The sequence below is a fragment of the Onychostoma macrolepis genome, chromosome 04, assembly GCF_012432095.1.
Source record: "Onychostoma macrolepis isolate SWU-2019 chromosome 04, ASM1243209v1, whole genome shotgun sequence".
Classification (NCBI taxonomy): Eukaryota; Metazoa; Chordata; class Actinopteri; order Cypriniformes; family Cyprinidae; genus Onychostoma; species Onychostoma macrolepis.
This window is the reverse complement of record NC_081158.1, coordinates 35,718,701-35,741,120: the sequence shown is the minus strand read 5'-3', so window position 1 is coordinate 35,741,120 and position 22,420 is coordinate 35,718,701. Positions and strand designations below refer to the sequence as shown.

The window sequence follows — 22,420 nt, the reverse complement described above, 5'->3', positions numbered from 1 at the left end:
TAGGAACATTACTTTAGATCACCACACACACGATACTCATAGTTTCACTGTTTAGTTGTTAGTACCATCATTAAATATGGTTCACATTCATACATCACTGTAATAGACCGGAGAGAAAAGTCTGTCGCTACACATCATCTACGGCCTGCAGAGGAGCTTATTGAAAACCTTCCTCCTCAGTCGGGTTACAGTAAGGAGAGGAGCGTATGGGGTAAATAAGTGTGATAACCTGTGGATGGGCCTGAAACCACGAGTCGTTGCTAGGAATTCTGGGCCCTTTGCGCTGATTTTGCTGTGGGCCCCTCAGAATCACATTCAGTGGGGGGTGTTCAGACCCCCAGCGTTCTCAGCCTCTCCTCCATCTCTCGTCCAGAGTAAAGCCTGCCTCATCCAATAATATGAGTGGTTTTCATCAGCTTCCAGCTCTGTCACCCTCTAAACACACATTTACTGAAGAAAAACTAATACTGATATCAATGATATAGATATATATGATGTATATATATTTTTTTATCCCAACAACAGGCATCTTGAAACTGATCACACACTCAGTCCTCAGCTGCTTCACTTTCATAATCTAAACATGTAATGTTGTTCATAATTTTCCATAAAAAACAAAACAAAACTATGCTTCAAGAGTAATGTAACAGTTACGAAGCGTTTTGAGCAGTTGTATCAATTGATAGTTAGATCATTATAATGTGTGTGAGAGAGTGTGTGTTTGTGTGATGTGTGTGTGTGTGTGTGTGTGTTTGTGTGATGTGTGTGTGTGTGTGTGTGTGAGAGTGTGTGTTTGTGTGATGTGTGTGTGTGTGTGTGTGTGTGTGTGTGTGAGTGTGTGATGTGTGTGATGTGTGTTTGTGTGAGTGTGATGTGTGTGTGTGTGTGTGTGTGTGTGTGTTTGTGTGAGTGTGTGATGTGTGTGATGTGTGTTTGTGTGAGTGTGTGATGTGTGTGTGTGTGTGTGTGTGTGTGTGTGTGTGTGTGTGTGTGTGTGTGAGAGAGAGTGTGTGTGTGTTTGTGTGAGTGTGTGATGTGTGTGTGTGTGTGTGTGAGAGAGAGAGTGTGTGTGTGTGTGTGTGTGTGTGTGTGTGAGTGAGTGTGTGTGATGTGTGTGTGTGAGAGAGAGAGTGCGAGTGTGTGTGCGTGTGAGAGAGAGTGTGTGAGTGTGTGATGTGTGTGTGTGTGAGTGTGTGTGTTTGTGTTTGTGTGAGTGTGATGTGTGTGTGTGTGTTTGTGTGTGTGTGTGTGTGTGTGTGTGTGTGTGAGTCTATGATGTGAGTGTGAGTGTGATGTGTGTGTGTGTGTGTGTGTGTGTGTGTGTGTGTGTGAGAGAGAGTGTGTGTGTGTGTGTTTGTGTGAGTGTGTGATGTGTGTGTGTGAGAGAGTGTGTGTGTGTGTGTGAGTGTGTGTGTGAGAGAGAGTGTGTGTGTGTGTGTGTGTGTGTGTGTGAGAGAGAGAGTGTGTGTGAGTGTGTGTGTGTGTGTGTTTGTGTGAGTGTGATGTGTGTGTGTGTGTGTTTGTGTGTGTGTGTGTGTGTGTGTGTGTGAGTCTATGATGTGAGTGTGATGTGTGTGTGTGTGTGTGTGTGTGTGTGAGTCTATGATGTGAGTGTAAGTGTGTGATGTGTGTGTGTGTGTGTGTGTGTGAGCGTTATTCATGAAATTAGGCCCTGAACTGCTCTCACACTTTATATAAACTATTTTAAACAGTAAAAATGACAAACTGACATAGAAATGCTGATTATTTATGGTGTTTTACATCCTCAACAGGTGAGCTAAAAATAGACAGGTCTTTCCTGACGGCTCACAAAACAACGCAATTAAATGATGCATCTGAGCATAATAATCACACAGAGATAAAACCAGCAGAGTGAACAGACCCATCAACGGTCAAAAGGGAGGAGAAAACCAGCGTTTATAACGACAAAACAAGCCCGAATAAGAGATCTTAATAATATTAGAACATTATAATTAATAATACATGTACACTGTGAAAAATGATAGGATTTATAGTCATGGCAAGAATATTTTAGCATCGAGATTTGACATTTTTTCATTTAAAATGTTTTTTTCTTTCACTTTTTTATTGTTTTAGATTTTATTAACTATAATAACTCTGCACCTCATTTTTTTTCATTACGTAAACTCATCAAAATAATTACTCAAAACCAATTTCAACTTTAAGTTATACACAATTCAACTAGACAAGATTTTAATAAATTACTTCTACTGGGTTTTTCAGTTCAATTAGGTGTTTTTTTACAGTGTAGCCTAATAATAAATTCCATTTAAAAAAAAATAATTTTTGCTCACTTTTTTATTTCTGCCACAAAATAAAAACCAAACTTGCAACTTTTTTTTGACAAAAAGTCAATTACAATTGTGGCTTGACTTCACTATTATATGGACGTAGCTGTTCTGAATGCAGATAAATACTCGTTTAACAGCAGACGGTCTGGTTTGTGCTGAAGCGTTCCATTGGCCCGTGAAACACCAGAATCCCCTGACAGCCAATCAGCAGCCAGCCAATCCCCACGGGCCAATCAGCACAGAGCTGATCACACGTCTCAGCGATTAGAACACAACATTTACTGATAAACACACCTCATGCTTTAATACAGCTCAATGTCCATACAGGTACATTAATGCAATTTACACAAAAGAAAACAGTTATTATTGTTCAAGTATGTGCTCTTCCTGTAAATCTGAGAGTTCTTGTATAAAAATAACATGATGTCCAGCTGATTTTGGTCATAATCCATCCACTGGCTCTCATGAGAATGAGATTTCCACAGTTGATGGTCCCCCTGGTGCAGCTGCCTCACAGGATGCCGGTCCCCCTGGCGCAGCTCCGCAGCAGAGCAGTGGGCCCCGTGGTGCAGCTCAGAGGATCTCCAGAGACCAGCGCTGATTCAGTTTGTCTGGGTGGAATTCATTCACAATAATCTGGTGTTTGTCGAACTGCTGACCTCCTGTAGAGAAACACAGCCAGATCATAAAAAGGAAAACACTGCTATTATTTTTTCCCTGAAATGACAAATGGCACAATACAAAAAAAAAAAAAAGAAACATAACGGCTCTACAAATATGCTTAGTTTCTTTATGCAAAGTACAATATTTTGTTTTAATTTTTTCATGTGAAAATATTACTTATTTTCCGTGTCTCATGTGAAATGACTTGTAGCTGACTGGGGTCTCCGCTGGTTTGTGTTAACAGGAGCCCTGCAGCTGTGTGTGATGAGAATCCAGCAGGTGGCGCTACAGACTCATGTTAACCTGCGCTTCAGCTGCAAAACCAACCTTCACCATCAGTCATAAGGATTTATGAGAGGCTATATTCAGCATAATCACTTCCAGCAGACTGGATTCACTCGTTTGTTCCTCACAGAGTCGTTTAAGGAAACACTTCATGAGTTTATGTCATAAATTACGCCCGTGTCTCCAGAAGCCTGTCTAAGGAATGTTCTGGGTTCAATTCTACTGGAAACGAATTACCGCAGAAAATTAATGAACGTCTCATTTCTTGGTTTCCTTGATAAACAAAGGTGTTTACAGTAAAACACTTATAATGAAGTCTGTGAGGAAAGACATTTAAAAAGCTATGTTTTTGCACATATCTACCAATACTTTTTGCGTATTTAACCTTTAGAATTATTATTTTTTTTAATATATTTACCTTTTTTTGTAATGGACAAGTTTATTGAACTATTATATATATATATATATATATATATATATATGTGTATTTAACCTTTTTGGTAATGCAGTTTATTGAACCTTTACACGTTTTTAAAACTTTTTTTTTTTTGTATAATGGAAGAGATTATTGAAACTTTAGAATTATTTATTACGTTATCTATTTTTTTGTAATGCAGGAGTTTATTAAACCAGACTTTTTAATTGTTTCGTATAATGGAACAGTTTGTTGAGCTTTAAGAATGATTTATTTTTGAATCTAATTCTTTGTAATCTGCTCAACATTGAACAAAATAATTAAAACAAGTTTGCATATGTGTTTTACGTTATGTATATTTGATCATCAGGCTTTTATAGTCTGATGTAGTGAGAATATGGAGGAAAAAACAGCTCAATTTTATTCAGAGACTCAAACGGAGCAAAAATATGAATTTGCTGCAGAAGCTGATATTTGTATGAGATTCTGATGCTTGTGATGTAAATCAAGGCAGTGCAGCAGATACTGATATAAAATGATGTAAATATCAGTCATGATTGATGTGAACATGACCGATCTCTCTGACCTTTGACCTCCAGCACGAGCTCTGGCTTGGCGTGGCTGCGGATGACCCCGGCGCTCGTGATGCTCCAGAGCTGCTGCGGTGCTTCAGCGGAGAGAACGGCTCTGCTGCCGGACACCAGGACACCAGAACTCACGTCCACACACACGTCCGGCAGACACTGACACACACACAATTACTTTTAATTACAGTACAATTACAAAGACAAAAAGTAGAAATAAAATGAGCAATTTCAGAATTATTATATAGTTAAATAAATGTTATTACAGTTTTATATTTATAATATAATATTTTATTTTATATTATTTTTTAATTATTTTATACATATAAATAAATGGATCTGTTATATCCGTGTTATAGTTTTTTTCACTCATTTTTTAAAATTTATTTAATTAGTTTTTGTTCATATTTGAATTAGATTTTTTATTTAATTAATTATATTTTCAGTTTTCATTTCCATTTTTAAGTTTTGTTTTTATTTTGCTCTGTTTTGTCATTTTTATTATTTTTAAACATGTTTGCACGTTTTTTTTAATTAAGTTTTAGTCATTAGTTTTTTAGTTTATTACTTTGAATTATTTTATTAAAAAAATATAAAAATGTTGCGATTTGTCTCAAGTTACAAGATTACAATAATAAATTAATAATTTATGAATAATGCATTTTAATACAAATATATTAAATAATTTAAGCATCATTTACACAATAATTTAGTAGTAATTGAATAATTAATAAATAATTTAGACAAACAGAAGAGTTTCTACCTTGCACTGTAATTGACCGTCCTGATAGGTCCAGATCTGTTCGGCTCCGCCCGTTTCCTCGCTCACCTGGATACGCATCAGCTTGATGTCGTCCAATGAGCCGCTGACGGTCATCAGTAGCCCCGCCTCTTTGCTCCTCAGACGGAAATGCACTTGTTTCTGCGCCAGCGAAACACAAACGCTGTGAGACTCAAAAACACGCCAAATATTGATCCATCTCTCCTCTAGACACTCTGATAGCCCCGCCCCCAGCGCTCGTGATTCGCCACAGGAGCTGCAGTGGGTGGAGCCTCTCACCTGCATGAGCGGCTGAAGCGATCCGATTCGCAGCCAGGAGGAGAGTTTGGGCCAATCAGGAACAGCGCCAGGCTTCAGCAGGAACTGAGAGCCTCTGAAGTTATGATCTTCGTACAGAACCCACCTGTCAATCAACACACACACACACACACACACACACAGGATGGTGTTCAGTGTGCTCGTCTCTATGATCCCGCAGTGTTTGTTTGGAGTTTGTGGTCACTGCAGGATAAATATACGTCCTCTCGTGGGTCAGACGCGCCTTCATGGAAACATTTGGCTATTTGTGGGAAAGTCTGTATTCAGGAAGCCTAGCGAGTCTAACATCTACACAGACAGCATGCTAACAGCTTTTTCATGTACATTATTTCAGCTGATATATTTATAATAATGTGTGCTTATACACTATATATTATTATTTATATTTATTTTAGATTTACATGATATATTATTTGTTTGATTTTATTTGATACGGTTTTATTTAATACATTTTTATTTAGTTTGAGTAATTTTATTTTGTTATATACATATTGTATGTTACAAAATATAACAAAACAAAATGACTAAAACTATCTAAAATTAAAATGTAATAATAATAAAATAGAATATAATAAAATAATACATATAAAACATTTTCTTCAATTTTCTTGCTTGTCTCAACAAGCAAACAATCACTAGACTACAATAAAGTGAATAATTTAGGAGTAACTAGAAGTATTTTAAATTAATTTATGAATTTACACATTACACATTATCTTAGTGTAAATGTAATTATTTCCAGTAAGATAAATGCACAATACAGTAATAATGCTATAAATGCACACGAGGTCAGTCAGGCATGTGTTTGTTGTGTTGGATGCGCTGCTGGTTCTGTTCAGGGTTTTCTGCGGCGTTTGGAGGAACGTGAGTGTTTCGCACGACTCTGTTGAATCTGACGCAGCACTGAAGTTTTTCCACTCTCACATACTCAGAACTGAGACTCGTTTCCTGCAGATCTGCTGAATATAAACACTGAATCACTGTGTTCATGGAGACCAGTAAACACGAGCAGCACATGAGCAGAGGAACAGCTCACAGACCGCTGGAAACGCTGAAGAGCGGAGACCTTCTCCTGCTTCTGCTTCTAGTGGCAGTGCATTAAAATCACAGTCAGATCTGCTCTTCTGGCGTCGCGTATACGTCTCTCTGCGTTGCATACCTCCAGCAATAAACAATCAGCAGATGCAAGACAACAGAGCTTCAGGAGTTCAGACGCGAACCTATCTCACAAGCGCGGCGCTAAGCAATTAAAATACTTCGAGAACATACGCACACAAATGCAGTTAAACCACTAAGCACTTATAACGACATGACATCCTCAAAGCAGTCTGGAGGGGAATGATTTGCGCAGACATAAACGTATTTAGGTAGATTTTGAGGCGCATTGATGAACGCTGCAGTATCATGTGAATGAATGTATGATTGAATGAACGAACGAATAAATGAATGAATGAATGAACAAACAAACGAATGAATGAACAAACAAACGAATGAATGAACGAACAAATAAATGAACGAACGAACGAACAAACAAACAAACAAATGAACGAATGAACAAATGAACGAATGAATAAATGAACAAATGAACGAACGACTAAATGATGAATGACTAAAAATGAATGAATGACTGAATGAACGAACGAACAAACGAGCAAACAAATGAACGAACAAACTAACTAATGAACAAACGAATGAACAAACAAATAAATGAACGAACAAATGAATGAATGAACGAACAAACAAACGAATGAATGAACGAACAAATGAATGAATGAACGAACAAACAAACGAATGAATGAACGAACAAACAAATGAATAAATGAACAAATGAACGAACAAACTAATGAATGAACGAATAAATGAATGAACGAGCAAACAAAGGAACGAACAAACTAACTAACGAACAAACGAATGAACAAACAAATGAACAAACGAATGAACGAACAAACGAATGAATGAATGAACAAACAAAAAAACAAACGAATGAATGAACAACTGAACGAACGAATGAATGAACGAACGAACAAACAAATGAATGAACAATTGTACGAATGAATGAACAAATGAATGAATGAACTAACTGACGAATGACTGAATGAACGAACAAACAAACGAATGAATGAATGAATGAATGTGTGTGTGTGTGTGTGTGTGTGTGTGTGTGTTCCTCACATGCCGCCGAGCACCAGCACAGACGAGACTCTGGAGCAGCTGTGTGTGATCTGCAGATTCACCGAAGCCGACTTCAGCAGCGTCCTCCTTCCTCTGAGTCCAGAGCGCTCAAACAGCAGCAGCGCCGGCACCGAGAGCTCCTGACACACACACACACACACACACACACTGCTGATGAAGCAGATTCACATGTGATGGAGATCACTGAGCGTCTGAATGAGACTCACGATTCCCGTGGGCTGCAGCGACAGCACTGAGGAGTCCGGCTCGGAGAAACCCATCGACCTCAGATCAGGATAAAAACCCTCCTCCAGAACACACTGACGATCCGAGAAACCCTCACCGCTGAACGCCAGCCAGCTGCACACACACACACACACACACACACACACACATGTGAGAGCAGAAACATAACCACACACACTCACACACATGCACACACAGACACATGCACACACACACACACACACACACACAGACACACGCACACACACACACACACACACACACACGTTCGTTTTTGTGAAAAGTGGGGACATTCATAGGCGTAATGGTTTTTATACTGTACTTACTGTATGTGCTATTGTCCTACACCAACCCTACACCTAAACCTACCCCTTACAGGAGACTGTGCATTTCAACTTTCCCCAAAAAACTTCATTCTGAGTGATTTATCAGCTTGTTTACCCGCGACACGAGTCCCCATGAGTCTATGTGTGTTCAGGTTTAAGTCCACACCAGAATAGAAAAACAGGTACACACACACACACACACACACACACACACACACACACACACACACACACACACACACACACACACACACACACACACACACTCATGTGAGAGCAGAAACACACACACACAGACGAACCTGCCCACATGAACCCTGCAGGAGCGCACGCTGAAGCCGCCGGGGATTGTGGGTGATTGTGAGTCCTGCAGGACAGATTTTCCACCGAATCCAGACTCAGAGAACAGCTCAATCTATTACATTAACAAAATTACACTCCATATTAATATTCACTCTGACCTTTTGAAATTAATTATATATATATATATAAAACAATAATATGAAAATGAAATAATAACAACAACGGTTTTATACCAACATAAAAAGAAGATAATATTAAAAAATATATAATTTTATTTATAATTAATTATATGTTAAAATAATTAGGTATAATTATAATTATGTATGCATAATTAGGTATAATATATAATAAATATAATTTAAATTTATGTATGTGTGTGTGTATATACAAATATTATTAATAATAATGGGAAAAATTAAATAATATTTTTGATTTTATTTAAAAATAAGAATTAGGAATAAAAATTAATCAAATTTTAATTAATATTTAAATAATAATAATGGTTTTATACAAAATGTAATTAGTAAAATTAAAACATAATAATAAATAACAATTTTACACACACTTTAAAAATAATGTTATTATATCAAAATAAACTATTAATCACAATCTGAACAAAAACAAGAAAGTTGCAGAAGAATCCTAATAATAATAATAATAATAATAATAATAGGGGAAATAAATAAATAAACATCATAATTTCTTTTACAAACCTGGAAGTGGCAGGAGTTTTCCAGATTTTCCTGAAATATTAAACATACACATAAATAACTGATCTTGGGTCATTATGTTCCAGTTATAAAATCATAACCGCCTCTATTTTTCCGTTTTAATTCATGTTCCAGCTACAGAGAATAAATGTGTCTCTGTTGATCAGACATCATCAGAGCGGCGGTCAGATCCAGAGAGAGTTTCTCACCAGAATCACGGGGACGGCGGAGCAGATCCGGTCGTGGGACGAGCCCCAGTCCTCCGGGCTTCCGTACAAACCCTTCTCCAGAACATACTGCTGACCCTCGAACCCGGGGCCCTCGAACGCCACCCACCTACAACACATCCATCACATGCTTTCACTTCAGTGCCGGAAAACAGCAGCGTCAACATTCTGCTAAACCTCTCTTTTTCTGTTTCACTCAAGAATGAAAGTCATTCTGGTTTGAAGCAGCCGGCGAATAAATGATCATATTCCTTTAGAACTAATGTGAAGTAAAACTATCACAAGAACATTCACATGATGTGACTCGAGCACAGCAGCAGTCATAAGCAGCACAGCTATATTTGTAGCAATACACTGTATGGGTCACAATTATACATTTCTCTTTTATGCCAAAAATCATTAGGATATTAAGATCATGTTCCATGAAGATATTATGTAAATGTAGTATGCATTGCTAAGAACTTCATTTGAACAATTTTAAAGATGATTTTCTCAATATTTAGATTTTTTTGCACCCTCAGATTCCAGATTTTCAAATATTGTCCTAACAAACCATACATCAATGGAAAGATGATTTATTCAGCTTTCAGATGATGTATAACTCTCAGTTTCAAAAAACTGACCCTTGTGACTGGTTCTGTGCTCCAGGGTCACGTATGAGAAGAATGCAGCTGCAGTTTTGGAGGAGAATTGTCCTGAAGGTCGTCAGTGTTAATGCTTCACATTCCATGATGCCCAAACTGACATTCAACACAGAACAACTACAGCGTCTCCCAAAATAATGAGAGTCACAGAACCGAGGCGCCCACACACGTGCCTGAACAAATACAGACCTGCCTTCATGCATGCATGCGTCACACACACACTTTGCCTTTACTGAGTATTTGTGTTTTTTTCCCCAGTATCTAAACTTTAATAAATTAAGATACATTTACTGGAGAAAATTAAATGAAGTGAGTTTTTACTTAAACCAGGAAGATATCTTCAGAAAAAATGTACTTGTTTTCACTTTAGATTCTATGGAAGTTTGTTTCCGCCAAAGCATTTTTCTTGGTATTTTTCACAATAACAAGTTTAGATCTCACAATTCAGGCTTTTTTTTCTTGCAATTTTCAGTTTAGATCTCACAATTCTATTTTTTGGTTCCACCATGGAATAAAAACAAAAACAAAACATTTTAATCTTACAATTCAGACTTTTTCTGCAATTATAACAATCTTCTTTTTCTTGGAGCAGAATGTGTGTGTGTGTGTGTGTGTGTGATGAGCACTTCAGTTTAAAACCAGAAACAGGCCTGTATGTGTTTAGACGTTTTGCCTGAAAGGCGGTGCCCTTCACACACACACACACACACACACACACACACACACACACACACACACACATTCCAGTAATTACAGGGAACCGCGTGGATTGTGAAAAGCGCTGCAGCACACACTCTTTCTATAGTTTCACATTATTTGCATTTATGCTCTAGCAGAATTTTCTGGCAGAAGGCCTCCGTTCCTCTGAACGACGATCAGCCCGAGGCGGACCTGTGTCTGAGTCACATGACCTGCTAGTGGCAGGAAACAATGCGCATTTACCTGAACAGGTGCGATCAGGAGTTCTGTGGAAGCACTAGCAGACTGAAACGAACGGCATGCAACTCTGAGCCAGTTTTTTTGGGTCAGACGCACACTTTTCTATTGATGAGCTGTCACTTCAGTGATGGACATCCTGATTGGCTGAAGAGTGTGCATTAGAGCCCGCCCACTGTTTGGTTCCAGAAATTTTTGTTGTTGTTGATTTCTTCTCTGGAAACTATATATTTCATATCTATTGCTATTATACACACACACACATATATATATATATATATATATATATATATATATTATATCTCACAGGTTCCAAAAAACAATCTGAAGCAGCACAACAGTTTCAACATTGATAATAAATCAGCATATTAGAATGATTTCTGAAGATCATGTGACATTGAAGACTGCAGTAATGATGCTGAAAATACAGCTGCACATCACAGAAATAAACTATTTTAAAGTATATTAAAACAGGAAACCAATATTATAAATTGCAATAAGATTTCACAATATTACTGTTTTTCTATTTTTGATCGAATAAATACAGCCTTGATGAGCAGAAGAGACTCCCTTAAAAACATTTAAAATCTTACTGATCCCAAAATTTTGAACAGCAGTGTATTATATATTTATATACACACACACATATATATATATATATATATATGTACACACACACACACACAAAAATATTGAAATATTTTGACAGTAAAGCCAGAGCTTCATTAGAGTGGGCGGGGCTTTGTTCACTGCCACTTTCTGATTGGTGGAATGTTCTGAACAGCATCATGGGTAATGTAGTTTTTCACCAGAAATTCAGCCGTTAAATGGGATTATTTTGAAATAATGCAAACTAATGGTTTAAACAGAAACATATACCATCGATTAACAATCCTGGAGCTCTTTAATTGTTTATAAGTTATTAAAAACCAAATTCCCTAAGGCGAGTGTTTACTTCTGGACTCTGTAATGAAGAAAGCGACTCACACTCCGGCCAGGACCTCGATGGAGCGCGTCTGCGGGCCGTAGCGTGTGTTCATGGCGTTATCCAGTGGCCCCAGTAGGTCGATGCTGACGCCGCGCTCGGAGAAGTCCGGCTCACTAAACATCTTCATATGAGGGGAGGAGAAATCCTGAAAAACAAAGCATTTCACAGCCTTTGGTGTCTTAAATTAGAAAGCAGTTGGCAAGCGTTTGGCGCTGGTTCTGGTTCCTCTATATCCTGCTATTGTGCGTCCAGAGCTCATAAACACTGCAGGTATGCGCTGATGGAGGTTGCGTAACGTGTTTGGCTTGTGCTCATCCGATCTGCACAGTTTACAAACTTCAGTGATAATAACTGATGGAGATCAGAGACATGCAAAACCTCCATTAAGAAAGAAAATAAGATGTCTGATAAGATGATAAGACTGTTTTTTTTTTTTCTGAATCAATCCTAAATCTGGTTTTGGGTTCACCTGACCACGATCACAGGTGTGTTTCTTAGACATGTTTACACAGGATGTGTTTATGAGTTCAAAAACAGCCGGACGGAGCGGAACTGAGCTGAACAGAGCAGAGCACTCAGTGTTTTTATGGTTGCACACACCGGTGCTTTAAATGGGACGAATTAAGGCAGGATTTCCAATTTACATGCGTGCATTTAGCAGATGCTTAAAAAGTGACTTTCGAAAGAGGAACAATTCCCCAAATTGGGGTTTGTGAGCTGATAAATAGCTAATAATTAATTAAATCACACAATTGTAAAATTAAATATTTCCTTTTATTTAAAATAAAAGCAATGAAAATAAAACACAAAAAAAATTAATATTTTATTTGTTTACTTGCATATCATCAAAGAACTGTGAGCATGCGAATGTGCTGTTAAATCATTGAAATATGATTTTATTTTATATTGTTTAGTTTTCTACATATAATATTTTACTTCACATACACACACATATATATATATATATATATATATATATATATATATATATATATATATATATATATTTATTTATTTATTTATTTATTTATTTTTTTTTTTTTCATATACATTTTGTTTATGATGTTCGCCTAGTTGTTTGTTTTTGCTAGGGTAAATTAAATAGAAAAGCAATGATGAAATTTCAGATTAAAATGTAAAAAAAAAAAAAAAAAAAAAAGTAAAATGTTTAATTTACCAGTTAAATACTGCAAAAGTATTTAGAACTTTGCTTTTTGGGAAAAAATATTGAAATATTAACCTAAAATCTCAGGAGGTACACAATACACTGGACAAATCTGGTGAAGGATTTACTTTGAAACAATTTTCACTCAGAAATTGCAAGTAAGTTTCACAAATTATTACAAAGAAATAGCAAGTAACATAATTAAAGTAATTTAAAAGTGAAAATTTGAAGTAAAGACTGAAATTGTATTTTCTTTTAAAGCGCACTCCTGTAATCTTTGAATTTTTTTTTTTTACAGTGTTCTTAAATTAAATAAAAAGTGCTTCAGGCATCCCTGAACTAAAAGATGCTTTTCCCATGCAAATGCTCCAACAGCTAAAGCACAATCTCACTACTCAACCATCGGCCGATGAACAGTTAGTGAAGTGCGGTGACCGATGGCTAGTAAAGATAAGACTCACCATGAAGACGGGCCGCAGAGAGAGGAGTTTTTCCCCCGTCCCGCCCCAGTCTGTCCAGTCCAGATACTCTCCTTCCTCCAGAATGAACTGCTGCCCCTCAAAACCCTCGCCATCGTATCCCACCCACCTGAGACGAGAGTAAAGCATTCAACAGCAGTGTCGGGGGTAACACATTCCAAGTAACGCTAGTTATGTAATCAGATTATTTTTTACAATTAACATAATGCATTACAAGTAATGCCAGTTACATAATCAGATTACTTTTGTTACAAGTAAATAGTAACGTAACATTACAAGTAACGCTAGTTATGTAATCAGATTACTTTTTTTTACAAGTAACATAATGCATTACAAGTAACACCAGTTACATAATCAGATTACTTTTGTTACAAGTAACTAGTAATGTAACATTACAAGTAACGCTAGTTATGTAATCAGATTACTTTTTTTATTACAAGAACTAGTAACATAAGGCATTACAAGTAACGCTAGTTATGTAATCAGATTACTTTTTTACAAGTAACTATTAACATAACGCATTACAAGTAGTGGTAGTTGCATAATCAGATTACTTTTTTACAAGTATCATAACACATTACAAGTAAAGCCAGTTACGTAATCAGATAAATAACTAGTAACGTAACGCATTACAAGTAACGCTAGTTGTGTAATCAGATTACTTTTTTTTACAAGTAATGCAATGCATTACAATGGTAGTTGCGTAATCAGATTACTTTTTTTACAAGTAACTTGTAACGTAATGCATTACAAGTAATGCTAGTTGCGTAATCAGATTACTTTTTTACAACTAGTAACGTAACATTACATGTAATGCCAGTTACATAATCAGATTAATTTTTACAAGTAACTAGTAATGTAAAGCATTACAAGCAACGCTAGTTACATAATCAGATTCCTTTTTTTTCTCTTTTTTTTCACAAGTAATTAGTAACGTAACACATTACTTTTTAATTTACAAGAAAATATTGGAGTTACTTTTCCAAATAAGTAACACTAGTTATCAATGCTAGTTCCCATGTATTGACTGACAGCTCTCGTGTTGCCATGTTGAGAGAAATCGGGAGTAATTGCAGAGGTGTTGTGTGTGCTGTGAACATGATCTTACTGTAGTTCTAGACTAAATGTCAACATAAATTTACTCATCTCACTCACACAAAAAACTGTGAAATGCAAACTCAAAATATTACGCAAACCTGCAATAATTAAATATGTTAAATAACACAAATATCCTTTATGTATTTAATCCTATTTTATTCACCAATGTCTTTGCTACTGACCTTCGATAATGAGCAAAAATGACTTTAGATAAACATAACATAACATTCTCCTGCGTCTTATTCTTCATGCAAGCCATAACGGCAACTCGGCTGAAAGGTCTGTTTGAGCTGCGCCCTCTACTGTACCGACGTGAATCTACATTTCCTTCAGCCTATGCAGTTCACTTTTGGTGTGAAAAGGCTTTTATGTTTGCCAAAAATAGAACATTTTTATGTTAAAAAAACAAACAAAAAAACAAGCCCAGTTGAGATGAAGAAAAAGTAACACAGAAGTAAAACAATGCATTACTTTCCATAAAAAGTAACTAAGTAACGCAATTAGTTACTTTTTTTGGGAGTAATGCAATATTGTAATGCATTACTTTTAAAAGAAACCTTCCCCAACACTGTTCAACAGTCATTTTACCACAGTTAACGGAGGTTTTAATGTTGTAGAGTTCAATCATTTAACTGGAAAATTTAAGAATGTTCACTGGAAAACAAGACAGAAATACTGAGGAAGATCAGAGTTCAGGACTCACAGGCCTCCGAGGATCTTCAGTGATTCCACACAGTTTAGTCTGTGATTGTCTGGGTCACTCGGGTCCGTTTCTGTCCTGGCGAAGGAGAAGACGTCTCCCTGAACCTCCACGCATCGGCCCTCCAGACCGGCCTTCTCATACAACACGGCCTGAGAGAGACAGAGCCATGAAGAAAATCTAAATTTATGTCCTGCTTTCCAGTACAAATAGCTAAAGACTATTAAATTAAGTCTTCTGAAAAATGTATCAAAAAGAAGAACAAGAACAAACATCTGTCAATGGAGTCAGAAAAATAATATTAATTTAAAGGGAAAACAACTTTCTCTTACTCTATTAGGAAATATTTTTTCTTGTTATAAGCGTAAAGTTCACTTAATTTTGATACATTTTTCAGAAAACAAGACATATTATTATTATATAGCATATAATATACAGTGAGGAAAATAAGTATTTGAACACCCTGCTATTTTGCAAGTTCTCCCACTTAGAAATCATGGAGGGGTCTGAAATTGTCATCGTAGGTGCATGTCCACTGTGAGAGACATAATCTAAAAAACAAAATCCAGAAATCACAATGTATGATTTTTTAACTATTTATTTGTATGATACAGCTGCAAATAAGTATTTGAACACCTGAGAAAATCAATGTTAATATTTGGTACAGTAGCCTTTGTTTGAAATTACAGAGGTCAAACGTTTCCTGTAGTTTTTCACCAGGTTTGCACACACTGCAGGAGGGATTTTGGCCCACTCCTCCACACAGATCTTCTCTAGATCAGTCAGGTTTCTGGCCTGTCGCTGAGAAACATGGAGTTTGAGCTCCCTCCAAAGATTCTCTATTGGGTTTAGGTCTGGAGACTGGCTAGGCCACGCCAGAACCTTGATATGCTTCTTACAGAGCCACTCCTTGGTTATCCTGGCTGTGTGCTTGGTCATTGTCATGTTGGAAGACCCAGCCTCGACCCATCTTCAATGCTCTAACTGAGGGAAGGAGGTTGTTCCCCAAAATCTCGCAATACATGGCCCCGGTCATCCTCTCCTTAATACAGTGCAGTCGCCCTGTCCCATGTGCAGAAAAACACCCCCAAAGCATGATGCTACCACCCCCATGCTTCACAGTAGGGATGGTGTTCTTGGGATGGTACTCATCATTCTTCTTCCTCCAAACACGTTTAGTGGAATTATGATCAAAAGTTCTATTTTGGTCTCATCTGACCACATGACTTTCTCCCATGACTCCTCTGGATCATCCAAATGGTCATTGGCAAACTTAAGTCAGGCCTGGTTTAAGCAGGGGAACCTTCCGTGCCATGCATGATTTCAAACCATGACGCCTTAGTGTATTACCAACAGTAACCTTGGAAACGGTGGTCCCAGCTCTTTTCAGGTCATTGACCAGCTCCTCCCGTGTAGTTCTGGGCTGATTTCTCACCTTTCTTAGGATCATTGAGACCCCACGAGGTGAGATCTTGCATGGAGCCCCAGTCCGAGGGAGATTGACAGTCATGTTTAGCTTCTTCCATTTTCTAATGATTGCTCCAACAGTGGACCTTTTTCACCAAGCTGCTTGGCAATTTCCCGTAGCCCTTTCCAGCCTTGTGGAGGTGTACAATTTTGTCTCTAGTGTCTTTGGACAGCTCTTTGGTCTTGGCCATGTTAGTAGTTGGATTCTTACTGATTGTATGGGGTGGACAGGTGTCTTTATGCAGCTAACGACCTCAAACAGGTGCATCTAATTTAGGATAATAAATGGAGTGGAGGTGGACATTTTAAAGGCAGACTAACAGGTCTTTGAGGGTCAGAATTCTAGCTGATAGACAGGTGTTCAAATACTTATTTGCAGCTGTATCATACAAATAAATAGTTAAAAAATCATACATTGTGATTTCTGAATTTTTTTTTTTAGATTGTCTCTCACAGTGGACATGCAGCTACGATGACAATTTCAGACCCCTCCATGATTTCTAAGTGGGAGAACTTGCAAAATAGCAGGGTGTTCAAATACTTATTTTCCTCACTGTATATATATAATAATGTATACACACACACACACACATAATTTGTATTGTATATTTTGTTGTGCTTGTTTACAATACAATATAATATAAATTATAGTATATAATAAAATCAAAAATATTACATTACATATTTTATTGTATTACATATATTATATAATTTATGTGGTTGTCTATCCATTTGTTTGGGGTTTTTTTGGGGATTAATGTAAACCAAAGTAGAAAAAACAAAAAAACAAAAACATATATACAGTGGTGTGAAAAAGTGTTGGCCCCCTTCCTGATTTTTTTTAATTTTTTTTGCACGTTTGTCACACTTTAATGTTTCAGATCATCAAACAAATTTAAATATTAATCAAAGATAACACAAGTAAACACAACATGCAGTTTTTAAATGAAGTTTTTTATTATGAAGGGAAAACAAAATCCAAACCCACATGGCCCTGTGTGAAAAGGTGCTTGCCCCCTAAACCTAATAACTGGTCGTGCCACCCTCAGCAGCAACAAGCAACAACTGCAATCAAGCGTTTGTGATAACTGGCAATGAGTCTGTTACATCGCTGTGGAGGAATTCTGGCCCACTCTTCTTTGCAGAATTGTTGTAATTCAGCCACATTGGAGGGTTATCGAGCATGAATGGACCGTTTAAGGTCATGCCACAGCATCTCAATAGGATTCAGGTCAGGACTTTGATTTGGCCACTCCAAAGTCTTCATTTTGTTTTTCTTGAGACATTCAGAGGTGGACTTGCTGCTGTGTTTGGAATCATTGTCCTGCTGCAGAACCCAAGTGCGCTTGAGCTCGAGGTCACAAACTGACGGCCGGACATTCTCCTTCAGGATTTTCTGATAGAGAGCAGAATTCATGGTTCCATCAATTATGGCAAGTCATCCAGGTCCTGAAGCTCAGAGCATCACACTACCTCCACCATGTTTGACTGCTGGTATGATGTTCTTTTTATGAAATGCTGTGTTGGTTTTACTCCAGATGTAACGGGACACACACCTTCCAAAAAGTTCAACTTTTGTCGCATCAGTCCACAGAATATTTGCCCAAAAGTCTTGGGGATAATCAAGATATTTTTTGGCAAATATGAGACGAGCCTTTGTGTTCTTTTTGGTCAGCAATGGCTTTTGCCTTGGAACTCTCCCATGGATGCCGTCTCTTTCTTATTGTTGAATCATGAACACTGACCTTAATTGAGGCAAGTGAGGCCTGCAGTTCTTTAGATGTTGTTCTGGGTTATTTTATGACCTCCTGGATGAGTCGTCATTGTGCTCTTGGAGTAATTTTGGTAGGCCGGCCACTCCTTGGTCTTGGCCATGTTAGTAGTTGGATTCTTACTGATTGTATGGGGTGGACAGGTGTCTTTATGCAGCTAACGACCTCAAACAGGTGCATCTAATTTAGGATAATAAATGGAGTGGAGGTGGACATTTTAAAGGCAGACTAACAGGTCTTTGAGGGTCAGAATTCTAGCTGATAGACAGGTGTTCAAATACTTATTTGCAGCTGTATCATACAAATAAATAGTTAAAAATCATACATTGTGATTTCTGAATTTTTTTTTAGATTGTCTCTCACAGTGGACATGCAGCTACGATGACAATTTCAGACCCCTCCATGATTTCTAAGTGGGAGAACTTGCAAAATAGCAGGGTGTTCAAATACTTATTTTCCTCACTGTATATATATAATAATGTATACACACACACACATAATTTGTATTGTATATTTTGTTGTGCTTGTTTACAATACAATATAATATAAATTATAGTATATAATAAAATCAAAAATATTACATTACATATTTTATTGTATTACATATATTATATAATTTATGTGGTTGTCTATCCATTTGTTTGGGGGTTTTTTGGGGATTAATGTAAACCAAAGTAGAAAAAACAAAAAAACAAAAACATATATACAGTGGTGTGAAAAAGTGTTGGCCCCCTTCCTGATTTTTAAAAAAAAATTTTGCACGTTTGTCACACTTTAATGTTTCAGATCATCAAACAAATTTAAATATTAATCAAAGATAACACAAGAAAACACAACATGCAGTTTTTAAATGAAGTTTTTTATTATGAAGGGAAAACAAAATCCAAACCCACATGGCCCGGTGTGAAAAGGTGCTTGCCCCCTAAACCTAATAACTGGTCGTGCCACCCTCAGCAGCAACAAGCAACAACCGCAATCAAGCGTTTGTGATAACTGGCAATGAGTCTGTTACATCGCTGTGGAGGAATTCTGGCCCACTCTTCTTTGCAGAATTGTTGTAATTCAGCCACATTGGAGGGTTATCGAGCATGAATGGACCGTTTAAGGTCATGCCACAGCATCTCAATAGGATTCAGGTCAGGACTTTGATTTGGCCACTCCAAAGTCTTCATTTTGTTTTTCTTGAGACATTCAGAGGTGGACTTGCTGCTGTGTTTGGAATCATTGTCCTGCTGCAGAACCCAAGTGCGCTTGAGCTCGAGGTCACAAACTGACGGCCGGACATTCTCCTTCAGGATTTTCTGATAGAGAGCAGAATTCATGGTTCCATCAATTATGGCAAGTCATCCAGGTCCTGAAGCTCAGAGCATCACACTACCACCACCATGTTTGACTGCTGGTATGATGTTCTTTTTATGAAATGCTGTGTTGGTTTTACGCCAGATGTAACGGGACACACACCTTCCAAAAAGTTCAACTTTTGTCGCATCAGTCCACAGAATATTTGCCCAAAAGTCTTGGGGATAATCAAGATATTTTTTGGCAAATATGAGACGAGCCTTTGTGTTCTTTTTGGTCAGCAATGGCTTTTGCCTTGGAACTCTCCCATGGATGCCGTCTCTTTCTTATTGTTGAATCATGAACACTGACCTTAATTGAGGCAAGTGAGGCCTGCAGTTCTTTAGATGTTGTTCTGGGTTATTTTATGACCTCCTGGATGAGTCGTCATTGTGCTCTTGGAGTAATTTTGGTAGGCCGGCCACTCCTTGGGTTTTCTCCATTTGTGGATAATGGCTCTGACCATGCTTTGCTGGAGTCCCAAAGGCTTAGAAATGGCTTTATAACCCTTTCCAGACGGATACATGTCAACTATTTTGTTTCTCATCTGTTTATGAATTTCTTAAGATCGCGGAATGATGTGTTGCTCTTTAAACATGCTTCACTTTGTCAGACAGGATCTATTTAAGTGATTTCTTGATTCAACAGGTCTGGCAGTAATCAGGCCTGGGTTTGGCTCATGAAATTTAACTCCGTTTTCTAAAATAATGTGGTTAATCACAGTTCTTTCATGATTTAACAGGAGGGGGCAATTAATTTTTCTCGTAGGGCCAGGTAGGTTTGGACAGCTTTTTTCCCTTAATAAATGAAATCATTTAAAAACTGCATTTTGTATTTACTTGCATTATCTTTGTGTAATATTAAAATTTGTTTGATGATCTGAATCTTTTAAGTGTGACAAATATGCAAAAAATTTAAAAATCAGGAAGGTCAACACTTTTTCACACCACTGTATATATTATATTAAAAGAATTTAACTCAGAAATTGCTAGTAAATTTCACAAAGAAATACAAAGAAACGGCATGTAGCCCATTGAATTAAATGTGAAATTTTGAAGTAGAAAGACTGAAACCGTATTTCCTTGTAAAACATACTCCAATAATCTAAATTTTATTTTGAAAACTCATTTTTACAATGTACTTGAAACAAGAACAAATATCTGCCATTGGGGTCAGAAAAATAAAGTTGTTTTCCCTTTCAATCAAGTTGATTTTTCTGACTCCAGGGGCAGAGATTTGTTCCTTTTTAAGCATGAACTCACGTAAATTTAATGCATTTTTTTTTTTTTTAGAAAACAAGACTTCAGACTTCAACAAGAACCTTCAGTCACTGTGCATCTGCAGTAAATGTATGTTGATTTCAGAACATTTCGATATTTGTACTGGAAAACAGGACAGAAATACTGAGGAAGGACATTATTTGGTAACACTTTATAATAACTGCACTCTATAAATCATTAGTAAATAGTCAATTCATCCTTTATAAAGCATTGTTCCAGCATTAATAGGCATTAGTGAGCAGTTTATAAATACAGCTATAAATGTTTTGTTCTTGAGCATATCTATAATGTTTAATAATTGTATTTTCATACTTTATTAACAATCAATTTATAATTTCTAAATTATTATGTTATTTACAAACCAGTTATTTAGGAGTTGTCAGTGGTTCATAAGATCATTTAGAAAGTGTAAGTAAATGATTAATAAAATATTTAAATGTACATTTATAAATCTTATTATTTAGACACACGATAATAGTTGCTCAGTGTGTTAATAAATGCTTTATTAACATATTTCTGATGTAATTCATGATTAAGTCAGGTAGTTATAAAACATTTAGTAGTTGCCAGCCATCTATTTGTGTGAGCTCATCTAAAGTGAGGACTATTCATACCTCGTAAAGCATTTAGAAAGCAGATTTAAAGGCTCATTTATCTTCCAAAAAGAAAAGTTAAACAAACACAACACAGAGGGATACAGAACACAGAAATATTTTTTCAAGATGCAAAAAATGAAAAAATAAATAAAAAAATAAACATTAAATTAAAATTCAAGTGTACAGTTTCATTTTTTTTGCATGTTGAAATAAATATTTCTGTATCCTTCTGTGTTGTGTTTGTTTATTTTTCTATTTGGAAGATAACTGATAAATATCCTATGTAACAGATATGCTAATAAATAAAGAACAAGGCATTTATAGCTGTATTTATAAACTGCTTACTAATGACTATTAATGACTATTAATTGGGACAATGCTTTATAAAGGATGAACTGAGTATTTACTAATGCTTACCTAATGATTCATTTACGCGTGCAGTTATTATAAAGTGTTACCCATTATTTTTTTCTAGGTGAAGTCACTGAAACTCACAAACCTTGACCGCGTTTGGCTTCTCGACCTTCAGAGCGCCCTGGAAAACAAGCAGATTTCTGGTGACACACTGCGTGACGACTGCAGACGGGTGAATAACGTTATGGTGTGAGTGCGTAC

The 22,420-nt window shown here is 36.7% G+C and overlaps 1 protein-coding gene across 1 annotated transcript in view; it reads right to left on the bottom strand.

Moving 5' to 3' along the window:
- Positions 1 to 2,301: 2,301 nt before the first annotated feature.
- crybg1b (crystallin beta-gamma domain containing 1b) overlaps positions 2,302 to 22,420 on the bottom strand; it is a 29,088-nt gene continuing 8,969 nt past the window's right edge. Inside the window, exons 8-20 of the mRNA XM_058774369.1 lie at positions 22,305 to 22,340; positions 15,356 to 15,504; positions 13,537 to 13,663; positions 11,910 to 12,055; positions 9,325 to 9,451; positions 9,119 to 9,148; positions 8,405 to 8,517; positions 7,758 to 7,890; positions 7,531 to 7,670; positions 5,320 to 5,443; positions 5,023 to 5,181; positions 4,262 to 4,418; positions 2,302 to 2,974 (exon numbers count right to left, since the gene is read on the bottom strand). Coding sequence (XP_058630352.1) covers positions 2,886 to 2,974; positions 4,262 to 4,418; positions 5,023 to 5,181; positions 5,320 to 5,443; positions 7,531 to 7,670; positions 7,758 to 7,890; positions 8,405 to 8,517; positions 9,119 to 9,148; positions 9,325 to 9,451; positions 11,910 to 12,055; positions 13,537 to 13,663; positions 15,356 to 15,504; positions 22,305 to 22,340 — 1,530 coding nt within the window. The 3' untranslated portion in view covers positions 2,302 to 2,885. The remainder of the gene's footprint in view (positions 2,975 to 4,261; positions 4,419 to 5,022; positions 5,182 to 5,319; positions 5,444 to 7,530; positions 7,671 to 7,757; positions 7,891 to 8,404; positions 8,518 to 9,118; positions 9,149 to 9,324; positions 9,452 to 11,909; positions 12,056 to 13,536; positions 13,664 to 15,355; positions 15,505 to 22,304; positions 22,341 to 22,420) is intronic.